Source organism: Ascidiella aspersa, chromosome 5 (assembly GCF_963924565.1).
Source record: "Ascidiella aspersa chromosome 5, kaAscAspe10.2, whole genome shotgun sequence".
Taxonomy (NCBI): Eukaryota; Metazoa; Chordata; class Ascidiacea; order Phlebobranchia; family Ascidiidae; genus Ascidiella; species Ascidiella aspersa.
In genome coordinates, this window is record NC_139451.1 from 22,269,623 (window position 1) to 22,288,153 (window position 18,531).

Here is an 18,531-nt window from a genome sequence, read left to right on the forward strand (position 1 = left end):
TGATACTTTTTTACCTTGGTACTTGCATTACGCTAGACTTTTTCAATGACCTGAACGATCAGTCATCAAGATTGCAAAACGCCGAAAAAAATCCAGTCCTAATGCTCCTGGCAGTTCGAAATTGAGCAAGACAACAACCAAGCGCCAACCCTCTGAGGTACCGTCGACATCTTCAGCAAACTCAAGTGCTGCTGAGCCTCCATCTAAAATGTCCAGGTACAAAGTCGGTATATCATTTAAACAGGGTTTACTTGCTGTTTCTCTAAGTACGTGTAATTGTTTTTCAGTGATTTGCATGTCTTAATGTTAGCTGCTTGGCCTACATATTGACATTAGTGAATAAGGTGTCCTGTAAACTAAAAGTTTAAATTATTATTTTTATTTATAAACAAAACTAACGATTAGTCGGTAGGCTATCAGCAGGCTGACATAACCTTGGCAGCATTCTGAAAGCAAGCAGTTTTGGCCCATATTATTCAGATGTTTTTTTGGTCTCATCCCTATAAAAGGTAAATGCTGTGTTTGCTCAGCGAATGTGTAAACCTTGCCATGTTTAGGTGATACACAAGGATATTAAGTAAAATAGGGACACAAGAGATGCACCATAGCTTTTTTAAATAAAATAAATTTTTAAATTTATTTGGTTTTCTGGCTTTCATTGGTTTTCATTCTTCGGCCAACGTAGTCGCCAAGTCACACCTAATACATTGGTTAACTGTTAGTGTAGCAATTGCAATGGTGTGGTAGTTCAAATTTTAATTTTTGCCAAAATTTCATCATAGCTAAAAGGGGGAGATCAAAATATGTCAGTTTTTTTTTCTCTTTTTTTATATATGTTTGTTATTACTTTGGAGCGCACATTTTTAGGCAAGTCACTAAATCTAGTTCTAAAAAATTCCATGAGTTACGCCTAGTCGCGTAGCGTGACCGTTTCAAAGGGGGGTGTCCCGATTTGTCAACTTAGGGAATTCCCCTATTTTCTTTTTGTGTTATTGAATAATGACATCATAAAACAGTGACGGGTGTGGCATCATTAAATAGTGATTTAAAACGTCCAGCAAAGGCGAACATGTGTGTCGTCGACACTCCTGCCAGGTGAAAAACTAAACCAAGAACGTAAAATGTGTGTGATTGATTTTGGAAGAATCGTAAACTATCAGCAGCGCAGTTTTCTAAGTTCCATGTACAGGACTAGCGTTAAATTACAGGCACGCCTTTCGTCACCTGCAATACTAAACGAAGATCGTTTTTACTGAGTGTTACTATGCCATGATTATTAGCGCAATATCTGCGCCGAGCTGTGTGCCTAGTCAGCAAAATACAAGCTCCGTTGGGAAAAAATAAGTTGTGTCAATTACATATATACTAAACTAAACACGTGGCTCTTAGAATTTGCTTATAGAGAATAATTTTGCGTTAACTATCAGCCTCACTGGATATGCCACTGTGTCACATGATCGGTAACCCGAATCACCTAGGGGATCTGGGGTGCCCCTAGCGGGTAGACCCCAATTTTTTTTGAAGTGTTGTGCATTCTAGATGCTAAAAACGGTGATTATTGGAAGCTTACAGCTGTTTAAAGTCGTCTATTTGACGTTAGAAAAATTGCAACACCTCATATTCAAGTCCGATTGTCTTATTTACATCGGATTGTCAAGTGATTTTGCGCGCGAAACACTATGGAATTGCGGTGTCAGAACAGCGTCTGTAACGTATCAATCACAAACTGTTGCACTCCGTTGTCAGCAAAATTAATGATGCTAATCAACAAATTTGGTGATATTTGTAGTTTAATTTCGCCGATGATATGAAGCATGGCTTCAAAATTGCCCTTTTATAACTCTGTATAATTAGTAAATTATTCAGCTGAAACTGTGCAAGAAAAATACTAACATGGCTTATTACTGAGGTTAAGACGGCCATTTATTATCAGTTTAGCGGCAACCTATAGTTTGACGTTTTAATCTTTTTCAAAAGGCGACGGTCAAGCGCTTCTTTTTTAGATTGAGGCTTATAAAAACATTCAATAGAGTGACCTGCGGTGAAGACATTTACTGAAGCTTACATGTCCGTTTTCTACGTTGTTGAGAATGTTCGCTTCAACAATAAAATATATTTTCGTTATCAGGCTTGTTTGAGACTTTGAGATTACTCGAGTCAGGCGACTGCTAAATGAAACAATTTTTAATGCCAGGTGCAATGTTGCCGATGCAACATTGCAGCATTCACGGTTTTAGTTTTGTGATAATTGTTTACTGAGATTTCAAAGGGGGGTGTCAAGACTCCTGGATACCCCACTGTGCTACACCCCTGGTTACGCTGTAAAGCTTTTACATAAAACGGTGCTCAACAAATCAGTGAACTAATGTATTCTTACTTTGTTATTCAATTTTAAAATGCTTTTATACACACTACAGACCAAGAGCAGCGGGTCAGCACAATGGTAGTGCAAATCCACATGGACTGAGATACATCGGATTAGAACAGATATGGGAGGATTTACAGCAGGGAATTCGACAGGTTGGTTTGATACTTTGCTGTTTGTTATCAGTTTTTATTTCGCTTTTAATCATTATTTTCGCCTGGTTTTAGGTTTACACCAGCCAAAGCATGGAAAAGGTCCGATACATGGAGTTGTACTCGTATCCTTTGTTTAAATATATCTGTGTTCTAGGTGGCCTTTGGCAGTTATCAGCACCCAAGTGTATTATGCAAGCCATGGCCTGCCTAAACCAATTAAAACTCTCTTTAAAAAACACTTAAAAATGAACCATTAAAAAGCATTTTGTAACTGATGATGTCATGAGCTATTGCCAAAACATCTAAAAACAGTCAAATATGTCAATTTTATAAAATGTAATGGCTTTGATATTTTAATTAGGACTATATAATTAAAAAAACCTGTGTATTATATATGTTTCAAAGATTTAGGAATTTTTATTAATAAGAAGCATTTAATTCGGTGTTTCACAAACTTTTTGTTGGTTAACTGTATCGTTACAATAATTAAGATTGAAACAGCCGATTAACTGTGCAACAACGTTGAAAAAAACCCTAATTTTTTTGCACTTTTATTGTACACAAAAAATTGTATCAAGAAGCTTACCAATAGAGCAAAAAATGGAATCCTAAAGAATTTGAAATATCTCCTGGCACCCTTGCGTGTTAAAAAATGGCACCCTACAGTGCCTTGGAACCCCGGTTGAGAACAAGTAATTTAATTTATATAGAAATATCCTCGATTTGAGACTCTAAGAGATTATTTTATAGTTTTTCTTAACATAACTGACAACAGCCATGTGTACAACTACTGCACTTCTGTTTACCGAAGTGGGTCAACCCGCCAAGGCCCCGGCTCCACAGCTAGCCCCACCTCCGCCGGGCGAATACCCTCTTCGAAGAAACCCTCCGGTGTGACGCCTGCCCATCTAGTTGGAATGGAACTCTATAAAAAGCTAAAGCAATATTTGCAGTTTTATCTCACAGATATCCTCAAGGTACTGTTAGGTGCTCTCCTTTTAGATGCAAAAGAATTAAAAAAAAATTGCTTTTTTGTTAGATTGGCTTTTTTTGCGAGAAAATAGGGCCTAATTCACAAATATTTATATCTTTTTATAATAATAGATACATGCCGACACAAATTGAATGCTGGTATTATTTGTCATCCTAATCACGTTAAAACAATGCCAATTTATTAGCTTCTATTTAGCCTGGTATCATTCCCTTTAATGGGTTGAACTCAAATAAAAACTAAATTATTCCCTTTAACTACATACAAAATAGATTGCACCAACTGGTAAAGCTTGCTGACCAAATATTGTTTGACATCTAATGCCTTTGACCTAAAAGTTCTTTTTTGTATATATATTATACACATATACAAACCAAATAATTATTTTACTGAATACGATCAATGTGTTTCCGTATTTATTTTTACACAAACTCCTTGTTCGATTCTCTCATGTAGTCTTCTAATTGACTTTTTCAGTCTGGAGAAAATTTACTTGATGAAGACGTACTGTTGTTCTACACCCACCAGTGGAAGGATTACCAGTTCAGCAGTCGGGTGCTGAACGGAGTTTGTGCCTACCTCAACCGTCATTGGGTTAAGCGTGAATACGACGAGGGCCGCAAAGGCATTTACGAAATTTATTCTGTGAGCTTTTTTTTGCTATTTTACACAGGCTTTACATGTTTTTGGAACATGTTCAATGATAGCAGTTGCATAGTCTTGTAAAATTTTATAATTTGAAGATTTTGCACAAAGGCAACCAAACAGGTTTCATTCTCATTGCCTGGCGAATGTATTTTTATTTTTCTATGAAAACATGGTCCAGTTTTAGGTTCATCAGTTTTAAGTTTATAAATTAAGCTAAGAAATATGTTATAACTTATTAATTATATTAAGTTCAATGTAATCATCTATATTTAAGCAGAATTTATATATGCCAGTATACAAATTGCATTCCAGACAAACTGTATGTCATCCTGGTTGCGATGGGTGTTGAAATATAGGTTTCAGTTGCTCATGTTCGAATTGTTTTTGTTGTCAAAATTTAGAAGACAAAACAAGCCATTTATTCCAAAAATAGATTTTATTTAACTCCTTGTTTCAGTGTTGTCCCTTAGTTGGTTTGGTTGCTTAGTTAAACTTAATTTCCACAAGACCATTGGAAATTAGATTGGCCAATTCCAAATTTCCCAGGTTTTTTACTAATAATAACAGCGCTCGTTTCCTTTTACAGCTGGCCCTTGTAATTTGGCGGGAGAACCTTTTCAAACCTCTCCACAAGCAAGTGACCTCAGCTGTGTTGAACCTTATTGAGAAGGAGCGCAATGGCGAGACAATCAACACTTCTCTTATAAGTGGTGTGCTGCGCTCCTATGGTAAGCCTAATCTACATATATATTTTTTGAATCTATTTGTATATTTACTTCACGGATATATAATTATTTTACAATGGATCAAGTTTATATAGATGCCTGTGATGAGCTTTAGCTTTTTGCTGAACTTCATTGTGTTTACAGATGTAAAAGCAAAACTGTATATATATTCAATATAACTCATTGAAATCTGGAACAGAATATGTTCTACATTCATGTCTGTCGTGATTGTAAAATGTTATAATTGTGAGTGTGCTAATAGTAGTTTTTCAATCTTAATTGCACGAAATAACTGCAACGCAGTAATGAACTAATGATGTACAGCTGGGTATAATTGCGAACAGCCACCAGCAACCAAAAATTTGGGTTAGTGGGATAAGTATTTAATATGATCCTCAATAAAAATGCATTTCAAACAGTTGAGATTGGAGTTGGCGAGAGCGATGAATTGCGCCGCACCCGGTCTAGTAGCCTTATAAGGCCAAGCACTGCTGCTGAGTCTAGCTCTAGTGGAAGACCAAATTCAGATGTTGCAATTGAGAGAGGCTCGACTGGCAGATTTGTTGAAGGTAGTATTGTGCTTGAAAATACAGATGGGCAGCAGAAAAGAAATGGCTGCATTAGTTTTTATCGAAAAGGGACAGTGTTTTAAGTAAAAAGTGTACTTTGTTGCAAATTTTAAAATTTATGTTTGACAGTTACACAGCTTTATCAGAATAAAACAGTGGTAAGCAATGGTGAAAATATTTTATCAATCAGAGTTTTAAAAAAGAAAAGGCTGTAGTATGTTGCAGTGGATTCACATAAAATAGATGATGCAGTGGATTTAATAAAATAAATGTCAAAAGAACACACAATTTAATCCAATTGTGTTGTTTTTCTGCTATGGAAAGGAATTAAACAAGAGCGTCATTTATTTTATACATGTTTTTGACCCATATTAGACATGTGAGTTAAGATATTTGCTTGTTGTGAAACACTATAATTTAACCATCCTGCCTATTTTGGTGGTTGACTGTTTCTGGTGCATGGAATCCTTGCATATTTGCAGTGCTCAACGATATTTTTCTTTTAACAAACCTAATTTATCTCTAAATTGTTTTACAGTGGAGCTCGGACTTAACGAAAACTCTCCGTTTAATCGTGTTGTTTCGCTGTGTGTGTACAAAGAAGCTTTCGAAGCCAGTTTCCTCGAAAACACAGAGCGCTACTACACTGCCGAGAGTCAGGAATTCCTTGCACAAAATCCAGTGACCGAGTATATGAAAAAGGTCGGTGGTGTATGAAAAAATTTAAACTAACCGTGCACAAATGTAGCATAGCACACCACAGGAAAGTTACATTATTTTATAGGAACAAAATTGTATAACCTTGAATCTGCAACTTTGTTAAACCTCATTTTCCATTACAAAAGAAGCCTTGTGCTTGATACTAAGACTTATGTCCTAGTTTTACATTTAACAAAGATGTCATTGCTCAGTGCTGCACTATAGGTAACCTAATCTTTAAACTCATTTGAGTGTGACTAAAATGTCCTTATATTATTATCAAACCGAATTGTAACATTAGGCTGGAAAATGTGTCCAGTTATTATTCAATACAAAACACTACTCACAGTGCTAAATCTTTTTCACTCAACAGTGCTAAATCTTTTAAAATAGGCTTGGATGGTTTAGAACAGGGGTTCTTAAACTGTGGTCCATGGACCCCATTGGTGGTAGGCATACTAGATTTAGAGGTCCTTGAAGGTCTATTAAAATATAAGTGTGTTATTTGAAAGTGATACATTTTTCGATAAAAATGACCTTTAAATAAAAAGATTATTTACACTGACTGTTTTTAGACTCTGTTTCAATTTCACATTTTTCGATTAGGAAACAGCAGTTTTCTGATGTCTGTTTCAATTATGACATCAGTTGAGAACAGTGCTTCTTAACCTTTGGCAACCTGCCGAGCCCCCATGTTATTCTGCTTCGTCGAACCCTTGAAACAGCTGTGTCGAACCCCAAGGGTTCGAACCCTGGTTAACAACCACTGGTTTAGGACGTCATCTGTAAAAAATTTATGCCCACCCTGGTAGACGCTGAGCAAAAAAATTGTTAGGAGTTCTGCGGTAAAAAAAGTTTAATAACCCTTGGTTTAGAATGTTTAACTAGAGTTCTCTATTAGACACCACCTTATTTTTTTCATCTCTTTTAAGGCCGAGTCGAGGTTAACAGAGGAGGAGCGCAGAGTCCAGCTTTACCTTCACGAATCGACCCACGAGCAGCTCGCCCGCAAATGTGAGCTGGTACTAATCGAACGACATCTCGAACAGTTCCACGCCGAGTTCCAGAGTCTTCTCAACGACGACAAAAATGAGGGTGTGACATCTATTTTCGTTTTTCCCTGTAAAACTTTTCTAGGATGCCATGATTCTTTGACCCTGAATGCAAATCACTGCCTTTGTCGAAATTTATCAATTTGTTAATTTTACTCATTGTATCTGAATTGGTCTCATACCATGATCACACCTAGGGTTGTCTGGTATGGGACGTTTTATTCATTTATATACAAATATAGTATTTTGATGTCACAAGATTTTGCATTCTGACGGATGTTTTTATCAAACTTGCAGTAAAACAGACACATATTAAGACCTATTGACATTGTGGGATAAATTATAACCATGCCTTACGAATTGGTTTAAAGTCGACCTTATTAATATATTTTCCTGAAAAAAAAAATAAAATAAAAAAATGTTCTGGTCATAAATTTTTGTTGGGTAAACGCCTTTTTAAAGTTCTTGCACTGGCAGTGTACTGTAATCTTGCTTTTATTGTCTTAACTGCAATATATAATAGAAAACAAACACATACAAGTAAAGCAACCACATACAAGTGAATAATTCAGTTTAAAATATGTTCTTCTATTAACCGTCTATTGTTTTAGACCTGGGCAGAATGTTCAAGCTCGTGTCGAAAATCCAGGATGGTTTGGGCGAACTGAAAAACCTTTTGGAAAAACACATTCACACTCAGGGTGACGCTGCAATAGAGCAAAGCTCAGAAACAGCATTTAACGTAAGATTTTTGAACTGTTGTTAAGTGACATTTTTATGACGGTGTTCTAATTTTTAGGAAACGCACAGTACAAGTTCACAGCAACAATATCTAAAACAGATTTATCGATAATACCTTAGTATTAGGACCTAGAACTTAAAGCCAAATACGCAGTAATAACCACGACAGAATAAGAACCCAATCGTCTGAATAAGACCTAAACCTGTCGGAATAAGTCCGAAATTCTTTGGGAGAGACTAAATGGACAAAATAGCGCCTAAAACTATGGCACCAAATTATTTGCCCTTGTTTGGGGTTGTTCTATTTTTTGCGTTTAAATTACCTGTATATTTTGCAGTTGTTAAAATTGTTAATGTTTCTCTTTTTATATGTTGTTGCAAACTCTCCATTATTTCTACTGCTTTGTTTTTCTAATATCTAATTTTTTGCAGGACCCTCCCTTATACGTACAAACCATTTTAAACGTGCACAAAAAGTACCACGCCCTCGTCGAAAGTTCTTTCGACAATGATTCAGGCTTTGTGGCTGCCCTGGACAAGGCCTGTGGCCGATTCATTAATAAAAATGCTGTTACAATTGCGGCAAATTCATCCTCCAAGTCGCCCGAGCTCCTGGCACGGTTAGTGCGTCCATGACAGCGAATCAAATCTAATAACGGAAAATTTACTTTGCTGTTAGTCTCGTGTATTTAAGGATCACTGCTTTTTGACAAGGAGTGGTATATTTGTGCACTTTGATTTTTAAAATTTAAAATTTTCTACAATTTGTTCATTATTATAATAAAGCCAGTGGTGGGATTCAAATTTTATGTTAGCCGGTTCTATCGCAAGTCATATTTTTCAACCGGTTCTGTTACAAAAAGTCATATTTTTTGGCAAATAAACTGAGCAGCGGGCATAGGCCACATTAACACTGTGTCATACAAGGGAATGATAGAAATAACAAAAGTGAAAAAGTAAATTCAAACTAAATGATGAAACTATCCGTTTTCACCACTAAAGTTAGCGCGTTGTTTATGGGTGAAATTAGCTATAAATTTAATAACTAGCTGGTGTACATTTACCACTTAATCAGTAAAACTAGGGAACGTGCACATTTTGAAATAAAATCGTGAGGTACTTTGATCTCAAAATTCGGTGTATCAGATAAGATGCAAAAATCCATTGACAGTAGCCAGAAATGCTAACCGGTTCGCTGATCTCATAAAATTTCCTAAGACGGTTCTATAGAACCGGTGCGAACCGGCTGAATCCCACCACGGAATAAAGCTAATTATTATGCTATGTTAAGTATAAAAAATATTGTAAAATTTGTTATTTATCAGTTGTTGGTTTTTCATTAAACTTACTACTCAAAACACGCTTGACTGTTTTCGTTGTTTTTCTTTTTAAGATTTTGTTTTATTCGAAAGGGTTATCTTACCACGTTGATTTAAAATTCTGTTAGCAGTTATGTGATAAATACTCTTCTGAGTAATATATTTTATCGCAGGTACTGTGATACTTTGTTGAAAAATGGCAAGGTATCAGAAGATGCAGAATTGGAAGCCACGTTAAAGGAAATTGTAAGTTTTTTTTTTTTACTTTGGATTGAGCAGCATCCAAAAAAAACTTTATATAATTATTATAGCAAAAAACATATCGTGACCATCTGACACTGCGTACTCAGTTTTTTTTATGGCAATTATTTTTAAAGATGACTGTGTTCCGCTACATCGATGACAAAGATGTTTTTCAAACGTTCTACTCGAAAATGTTGGCCCGGAGGTTGGTGAACCATACTTCGGCCAGCGACGATGCTGAGGCGCAAATGATTTCAAGGTTAAAGGTAAATACTCCATCTTCACAGCTAAAACAGGAAACGCAAAGTACAAATTCAAAGCAACAATATCTAAAATAGAATAATCGATAATACCTTAGTATTAGGACCTACGTCTGAATAAGCCCTAAACCTGTCGGAATAAGTCCGAAATTCTTTGGGAGAGACTAAATGGACAAATGCCGCCTAAAACCGTGGCACCGAATGGTTTGCCTTGTTTGGGGTTAGGGGTGGGTAATGGGTTGGGTTACAGATTAGGTTATCGTTAAAATTATTAGGGGATTTAGTGGACTTAGGGCTGTAGTTTGTGCTTGGTTTGGATAAAGGGTTGTACAGGCGGTAATTTAGCCATTTTTGACTTATTCCAACGGGTTTAGGTCTGATTTAAACTTATTACGATTATTAGGTCCTGTTTTGGGCTTATCTCGAACTGTGTTTTATTCTGACGTTAATGTTGTCTAAATTTCGGTTATATGACTGGAGTCCCCCAAAAATCTTTCAAGCTAACAAAAGGAAGAGAAAATTATTTATATAGTCAATCTTTATAACATAATGGTTGGAGGTTGTAGTAAGACGTAATAAGAGTATCAAAGCTCATACAGAAATATAAGTATCATTTTGAGCATTTCGAATAACTCTTTATTTATTTTTAACATCAGTAATATCTGAAAAGGAATAAAGATGTTGAAAATGAATTAAGGGTTATTCGAAACGTTTAAAATAATAACCACTTTTGTATGGGCTTACATATTCGAATTACATAGTTAATGTTTTGTAAAATTCAATTTATTTTACTCATTTCAGCAAACCTGCGGGTTCGAGTATACCTCCAAGCTGCAGCGGATGTTTCAGGACATAGGCGTTAGTAAGGACCTTAACGAACGCTTCAAAACTCACCTGACAAGCTCATCGCCTCTCGACATTGACTTCACCATTCAAGTTCTCTGTTCCGGCTCTTGGCCTTTCCAGCAGTCGATCACCTTTCAACTACCGGCCGAGGTGTGTGGCAAGCATAGACGCCGAACGTGGGTGTGCAGAGCGCTTTTAGACGCCCTGGATTCCTCGTAGGGCGCTAAACCACGCTGGAATTCGATCAAGTTATCAAAAAATGTGCAAAATAATTTTTTTAAATTATTGTTACGTTTAGTCAAATAATTGTTACGCCTAATTAATAAGCAATTTTGCACTGTCGAAAATAACGCACTGGAATTTTAAAAGTTCGGCGCCTATGGTGACAAGTTATTCATTGCACTGTTGAATAGGGATGTCCGATACTGCTTGTTTTGGATGAATACCCCTTGTTTTGAATGAAAGGTATCGCGTTCCGAAAAAATAACAAGTGGCGCCATTACTGTGCTCAATGCTCAATTATTCATACAATCAAAATAGGTAAACTTGAAATATTAAAGAGTAATTAGTTTTAGGTTGTCAGGCCAAATAGAGTTCATAAAATCATAAAATCTTTCCATAAAATCTATCTAAAGATTCTTTCCATAAAAAATGTGCAAAATAATTTAGTCTTAGTAAACCAAAAATTTTTAAAATTTCCTGAATTACCATATATACACGATGCCATAGAATCCACAAACTATGTTTTTTATGTTTTAGGCCATTTTTTTCCAAATTATTGTTACGTTTAGTCAAATAATTGTTACGCCTAATTAATAAGCAATTTTGCACTGTCGAAAATAACGCCCTGGAATTTTAAAAGTTCGGCGCCTATGGTGACAAGTTATTCATTTTCGGTCATTAACTATGCCCGATATTTTCAACAACAAAAACGTTGCACTGTTGAATAGGGATGTCCGATACTGATACCCCTTGTTTTGGATGAAAGGTATCGCGTTCCGAAAAAATAACAAATGGCGCCATTACTGTGCTCAATGCTCAATTGCTCATACAACAAAAATAGGTGAACTTGAAATGTTAAAGAGTAATTATTTTTAGGTTGTCAGGCCAAATAGAGTTCATAAGATTAGCTATGTCTTTACTTGTGTTGTAATCCTGCTGTTTTTGATAAATTGCTGCGTTTCGTCGCAAATATTGGCCGAAATTTCTGTTTCAATTTGGCATTGGATTGACTCCCATACCGCCCTGTTAAAAAAACATCAGTTGATTAACTATTAAGGATGTCCTATGTTTGCTTTTGTGTACGGATACCGAACGTTTTAGGCAAATGCCAGTTCGATTCAAATACCAAACGACGCCGTCCGGCGGTCAAATAGACAAATATGATGAGATTAAAACTTTTAAAGGTTATTTTTGTGTATCAAAAAGCTGATAGATTAGAGTTCACATTCACTGCCGTGTTAGTGTTAAGTGTAGCACTCTGGTAACATTTCAGAAGTATTTTGCGTTTATATTTTTTGTTCTTTATGTAAATCAAATGTAAAGGTTTGCCAGCAAACAATGCTATAAAATTTCCTGCCTTATCTTGACGTTATTGCTTACTCATCACGAACTGTTCCTATCGCTTCATGCAATGGTTATGGCTCAGTGGCAGGTATTGTTAACCTGTTGTTATTCTCTCCAACATCACAATTATTTCCGATGAGAAACCGAACAACATTGTCGGGTTGTGACATTTAGCGCAACCTAAATTGTTACTCAGTTAGAAATACAATACAGAACGTTTGAGGCGTTATGCCTAACACCGGATTTCTGCTTGCCGTCCAGCGTTTAGAATGGCATGTTAAACCTGTGATTCCAAACTGTGTGCCGCGGCAAACTAGTGTGCCTCGAAAGATTGTCAAGTTTGCCGCGAAACGTTTTGTAATTTAGGAAAAGAGAGTATTTGTATTACCAATAGAGATACACACGCAAGCATTTTAGACTAGAACACGCACTATCCATTACCAGGTATGAATATTGAGACATTTACATATAGCTTGTCGTGTGTTAAGGACGAATGTAAAATTACTCTATTGTTGTTCTGTCAAAAAGTGTGCCGCGAAATAGTTAGGATTTTTTGAGTGTGCCGTGAGGCAAAAAAGGTTGTGAACCACTGCGTTAGACTATTAAGTACAACCTACTAAAAGAGTATGGCTAGCTTATTGCACTTACTTGTGTCAGTCTTATATAAACACTTTGATTAATTTTAACTCACATCGTCGTTCATTTTCAGATGGAGAGGAGCTTTCAACGCTTCAGCGACTTCTACAGCACCCAGCACACCGGACGTAAGCTCACGTGGATTTATGCCATGTCTAAGGGCGAGATCGTTACAAACTGTTTCAAAAATCGCTACACCTTTCAGGTACAATTGATTTTATTCCGTTTGTTTGTTTTGATATTATTGACAGGGTGCAGTTGACTCCACGTACCTTACGGTCTTTCGCTGCCTGGAACAAACAGCTGTAATTTTGTTTGTAACTTCGTACTGCGTTCTACTTGTTTAAAATAACCCTTTTCGCTTTCTAGTCTGATTTTAGAATATGATATTGAATAAATTACACTTGTAAGGCAAACTTTTGCACACACAATGTGAAAACAACGCTATTTACAGTTTTTTTTAAGAATTACAAATGTAATTTAGTTCTTTTTATTGTCCGGCCCGCCACAACAAATTCTGGTTTTCATGTGGCCCAGTCAAAAAACCCTGTTGTCTTTTGCAAACTGGATAAAGGCCTTCCCCCCATATTTTTCGTCTATTTTAACACGCTCCTGTTGTACAGTGAAAAACGTGTGATAATTTAAAACACGAAAGTTTATTAAATTTACGAGAAATGGGTTAAAAGCATGCTAAAAAATGGAAGATAAGAACAATAAGTCTAAAATCCCTTTTTATCCGATTTTGTAACAAAGTAAATTTAAATCAAATATATTTCAGCAAGACTTGCGTAAACGGTCGGTCTGTATTGTTTTAGTTTAAAATTTGTATCTTGTTTCAGACGTCCACATTTCAAATGGCCATTCTTCTTCAGTACAACTCTGCCACCTCGTACACAGTACAACAGCTCGCAGAAAACACGCAACTGAAAATGGACATTTTAGTTCAGGTCTTTATTAATTAAACATCGCTTTTATGTTTTTTGATAATTTATTCATCAAGATTTTTTTGGGGGCGACGTGGAAATTTAATTTTTTATCCTTTATTTTATAATTTCAGTTTTGTGCGCCCTTAATATGGATCCTCACTGAAAGGAGTGCGCTTATGATCAATCAATAGTAAGCACAAAAGCTTAGTCGAGACTTCAAGCATCCCTATTGGGTTAATACTCATTATGACAAACATTAAATATCCACTTTTACGTTCAGCAGGGCAATTTACATAAAAAGATGTTTCATGTCCAAAGTCAAATCCCCGAGGTGCTTTGCTTCTTATATAGTGTTATAATGGAATATTCTGGCACGGTTTTTAGTACTCAAAATACATCACCTACTTGACTATTGTACTCTCAACATCAAAGATTGCCTTGATAATACCCTCCTTTATAGGGAATAGTGTTTATTACAGTGGCCAAAACCAATTTTCATTCTTGTGCGTTTTGTTTGTTTGCGGTAGTGTTATAAACAAGTCATTTGAAATGACTTCAGTCTCAGTCGAGTCGTTTTTGTTTTAAACAACAAGTCAAGTCCTAGTCAAGTCAATATAAGAGCAAGTCAATTTATGAGCAATATTTCACTAAAAAATAACAAAACAAGAAACAACGTGTAGCAAATAGCAATATGATCGTTTTACGTGTCAAAATTTAAATGTTTAGTAAAACGAACAGTTTAAATGTGTAGTAAAATGTTGAATAAAAACACTTAATTTCAACCAAAGTAATTGAACTCAAACGTCCAAGTCTTGGCAAGATTACCCAAAAGACTTGTCCATTTTTTTTGCGACATATACCATTCGGCAAGCTAATAGACTTGCGTTGTGTGACAGGTTCTGCACCACCTGCTCAGGTCGAAGATCCTGCAAAGCAAAGAGGCCAACAACAATGATCTGAAGCCTCATCACGAGATAGAGCTGTGCCTCGCATTCAAGAGGTAACACTGCTGCAAAGATAAGATTACGTCAATTTTTCATTTTGTTTAAAGAATGTTTAAACTCGCTAAGAGTTTTACTTCTTTACGTGCATTTTGTATCTTGTATGGTTAGATTGGTTACCCGATTTTGGCAAACCCCTCAGTCCTCACTGTATTCTTGTGGCCGTATTTGGTCTTACCAAACATTCATATTATGTTGGTTGTGGTTTTCGCGATCTTTACGTAATTCTGTAAAAATTTCGTACAGAGTTGGGCACAGATTGAAAGGCTCCGAAACCTATCTGCCAAATATTGATTTTTTCCCCATTCAACCAAGTTCTCTTATTTGTCCTCCATATAGAGCAGGGGTTGTTAAATTTTTTTTACCGCGGACCCCTAATTTGTGTTTTTGCTTCGCGTGGACCAAGGTAGGCAAGAAAATTTCAGAGATGACGTCATAAATTGACGTCAAAATACAAATAAACCACAGAAATCTAATTACTTTGGTCCAAAACATGTGTAAGTGAAATGGAGTCGAAATAGCCTACATTCAGTGATACAACGTTTTAGTTTTAATTATACTATTTTTGTTGTTGAAAAATTGCATGATTACTTCTTACATAAAGGCTAAACTAATATTTCAATTTGGCCTTCATGGACCCCCTAAAACTAGTTCACGGACCCCCAATGGTTCCATGGACTCCCAATTTAAGTACCCCTGATACAGAGGTATATTTAAAAAAAATCTTATTTAAAAAAAGTCTGTATCTTTATAAAATGCAATACCATTGGCAGCAGGTTTCTTCTTGTCGATCACTGTTCCGCTGACGCGTATATAAACAATAAAACTATCAGGCTCACCTCGTTTTACCTCCCTAGTAAAAAGCTTAGAGTGAACATCAACAAGGCGGTAAAAACCGAACAGAAGCAAGAGCAAGAAGTGACGCACAAACACATCGAAGACGACAGGAAAATGTTAATCCAGGTTCGTCCGTCTATTTACGTGGGTGTGCGTTTTTGTTGTAGCAGCCAATTACGCTACTATGAACCTAGTTGGTGTGTTTGAGATGGTGGTTGTCTAACTTTTTTTCCTTGCAGACTTATTTTGTTTACATTGTTGCAGAACCTATTCATATACTTAAAAAAGTCAGGTATGTACTTAAGTATTTCAATTTTCAATACATTTGGCAGATCCCATAAAAATTTCCTCATTAACCCCAATTTAAGAACCACTGGTTTTATAGTGGTAATCTGCAAAAAAACATTAAGAAACTTAGTTTCATTAAGTAAATGTTTTGTGGATTCCGTTTAAAACAGGCCAAACAAAATTAAAAAAAAATTATGTACGATTCTCAGGCTAACAATATGCAACACGCAAAGCTGTCTCCTAAGTCTCCCAACCGGCCAGGAATGTATTACATGACCCGTTCTGCGCCTCCGCGTACAAAAACAGCGGTGCTTCGAACCCGCTCACGCCAAACGCTGCATTTTTCGAAAGTAAACAAGCCCTCTGTGACGTAACACGTGCTCCTTTGTGCAGGCGGCCATCGTGCGCATCATGAAGATGCGCAAGCAGCAGAAGCACCAGCAGCTGCTCAGCGAGGTTCTCGCCCAGCTTTCGACGCGATTCAAGCCACGCGTTCCGGTCATCAAGAAGTGCATTGACATTTTAATCGAAAAAGAGTACCTGGAAAGGGCTGAGGGCGAAAAAGATACCTACCAGTACCTGGCATAGACCGCCCTGTCTTCGCCCCTGCAGCTGGAAATTGATATTGCAGCGCAAATTAAACCGGTTTCCAGCGCGTGATTTCTACTTGCAAATTCTTGTTTTTTTCGTCGTTTTTTTCTTCGGGCTGCATTGTGGCCGTGCGTGGAGAAAAACAAGCGGCTTTTTTGCGAAATGTCGCCGTGGATAGGTCTTCGTTGTATGGGCGCCTAAAAGTATCGGTTTATTGCTTCTCGGAAAAGGTTTTCTTTCAGACCGTGAGCAATTCACTTTTAAGCTGCAAATTGTCTCGATGCTATTCAGTACAAAAACGTCAAAATATGGGAAAACATGACTTCTGCTGTTACATGACGGTTTTTGACAGCCAACGTCTATTTCACTCGCCTTTTACACCATTGCCCTATCTCCTAGTGTACATTTGTTGTTTTGCCGCGAGTTACAATTAACGTAGGTAATAACACCAATGAAGAAACACCGTCAGTGAGCAACGTCTGACTAAAAGTTGTTTTAATACGAACATTGCAATCTGTCTTCGATGCTACGTGATTTAAAATCTATTTAAAAAAATCCGCGTGCTTGTTTTTTGTCAAGGTATTTCTATCAAAATCTAACCTGAATATTTATAAATTAAAAAAAAAGAGGAGTGTAGTTTAGTAAAGTAAACGAACTTTTATCGTTAACGCAAGATTTAGGTAAAATATCGCTTCAAATTAAGTAAAACCTTTGGTCACAGAACCAGATGCTAGCACCTGCTACGCTTATGGAATGCTCAAGTAAAAAAAAACACAAAAAGCTGGGGTTGAAACCGTACAGTTCATCGAAAAAAGTTCATTGTTTTACGCACTTTTTCGAGCAGTTTTCTAGGCGTTTTCCGTTGCGAGACACAGGATTGCTCGTTGTTTCTCGACCTAGTCTACATACAAAGTGTGCGCTGCAGTAGGCTGCCCTTTAGCTACAAGCTGCTGCACCTGCGGTTTTGTTCGACTCCGATTGCGTTCTACTACCGTGAATACCTATATACTGCGTCGCAACTCCTTCGTTTTTGCCGTTCTCCTTTGCTTCGTTGGTATTTTTTCTCTTACCCTGTCTCGGTTGTCGCGCCCCCCTATTCCTTATTTCACGCTTATGTAGTAATAATAATAAATTTTTCTTTCGGTTTTGAGTCCACGCGACGCAGAGTCTGGCGTATTTCTTGGATCACTACTGTGAAACAAAATGGTAAGAAGTTTTTCAACTGTTGCCCACGGTCACACTGGAAGGCCACGCAGTATTGAGAGCCCATTTAAGGGGTCACTACTCACAAAAAGTGCCACTGCGCTAGCTGATGTTTTAAAAACTGCGATCTTTGATGTCAGATGATGTATTGTAATGGTTTTGGTGTATTAATTTTATATCAAGACGATTTCAGGGATGGAATCGCGTTACCTACCATTATTCCAAGGCTGTAGATAGGGTTTTAGTTTTGGTAGCAAGCGAAACATGAAAAATGAAAAAAAAAATGAGGAACAAATATCCCGAGTCGGACTCCAGCAAGACAAACCGACTCCGCAGCCCTCCCTTGTACTTTACATCAAGCGTAAAAGTTGAATTAGATCCAACTCGAACGCTTGACGCTATAGGTCGCCTTACTCGTACTTTTTGATGTAAACCACCCCTGGCGCATGTCGTTTGACGCAAGACTCACACAATGGGTTGCCAGCTTAAGAAACAAAACCAATTTATAATCAATATATTTAAGGCTTGTACATTAATCTGGGTTAACAGCAGCGTTGCTTAAAATCTAAAATGGTGGTGGCGCACCTGACGAGCGAAGCGAGCGCCAATTCTTTGCATATACCGGTATTTTTATCATCATAAATGTTGGTTACCATTATAAACGTTAAGGCCGTATCATAAATGTTGGGTAACTTCAAATGTAATATAGTTATCGAATTAAAACAAAAAACAACATTACATTTTCTAATTGTTGCCTTCCATTTAAAAAATCCAACAATTTTCAGTGCATTCGACCAGCTGCAACCTTTTACCGACACCTTGTGGAAAAGTTGTCCCCTGCTGGCAACCACTGCTTTTTGTTTTGTAATA

General features: G+C 36.8%; 1 protein-coding gene across 1 annotated transcript; it reads left to right on the forward strand.

Moving 5' to 3' along the window:
- LOC146145421 (cullin-1-like) lies at window positions 1–17,611 on the forward strand. The gene is made up of 18 exons (XM_083390382.1): window positions 1–216; window positions 2,418–2,520; window positions 2,593–2,642; window positions 3,296–3,497; window positions 3,989–4,156; window positions 4,746–4,887; window positions 5,992–6,155; window positions 7,085–7,247; window positions 7,816–7,946; window positions 8,378–8,565; window positions 9,438–9,510; window positions 9,642–9,773; window positions 10,569–10,763; window positions 12,889–13,020; window positions 13,655–13,762; window positions 14,638–14,741; window positions 15,600–15,705; window positions 16,261–17,611. Exons 1-18 carry the CDS (start codon window positions 209–211, stop codon window positions 16,453–16,455), a joined length of 2,364 nt encoding a protein of 787 aa, XP_083246508.1. The 5' UTR covers window positions 1–208; the 3' UTR covers window positions 16,456–17,611.
- The last annotated feature ends 920 nt before the right edge of the window (window positions 17,612–18,531 follow it).

What these genes read in the sequence shown, in the direction of transcription:
- LOC146145421 (XM_083390382.1), top strand. An exon ending in GCATTTACGAAATTTATTCT is followed by an intron (nt 4,157 to 4,745) that starts GTGAGCTTTTTT and finishes TTCCTTTTACAG; the next exon opens with CTGGCCCTTGTAATTTGGCG. An exon ending in CAACGACGACAAAAATGAGG is followed by an intron (nt 7,248 to 7,815) that starts GTGTGACATCTA and finishes CTATTGTTTTAG; the next exon opens with ACCTGGGCAGAATGTTCAAG.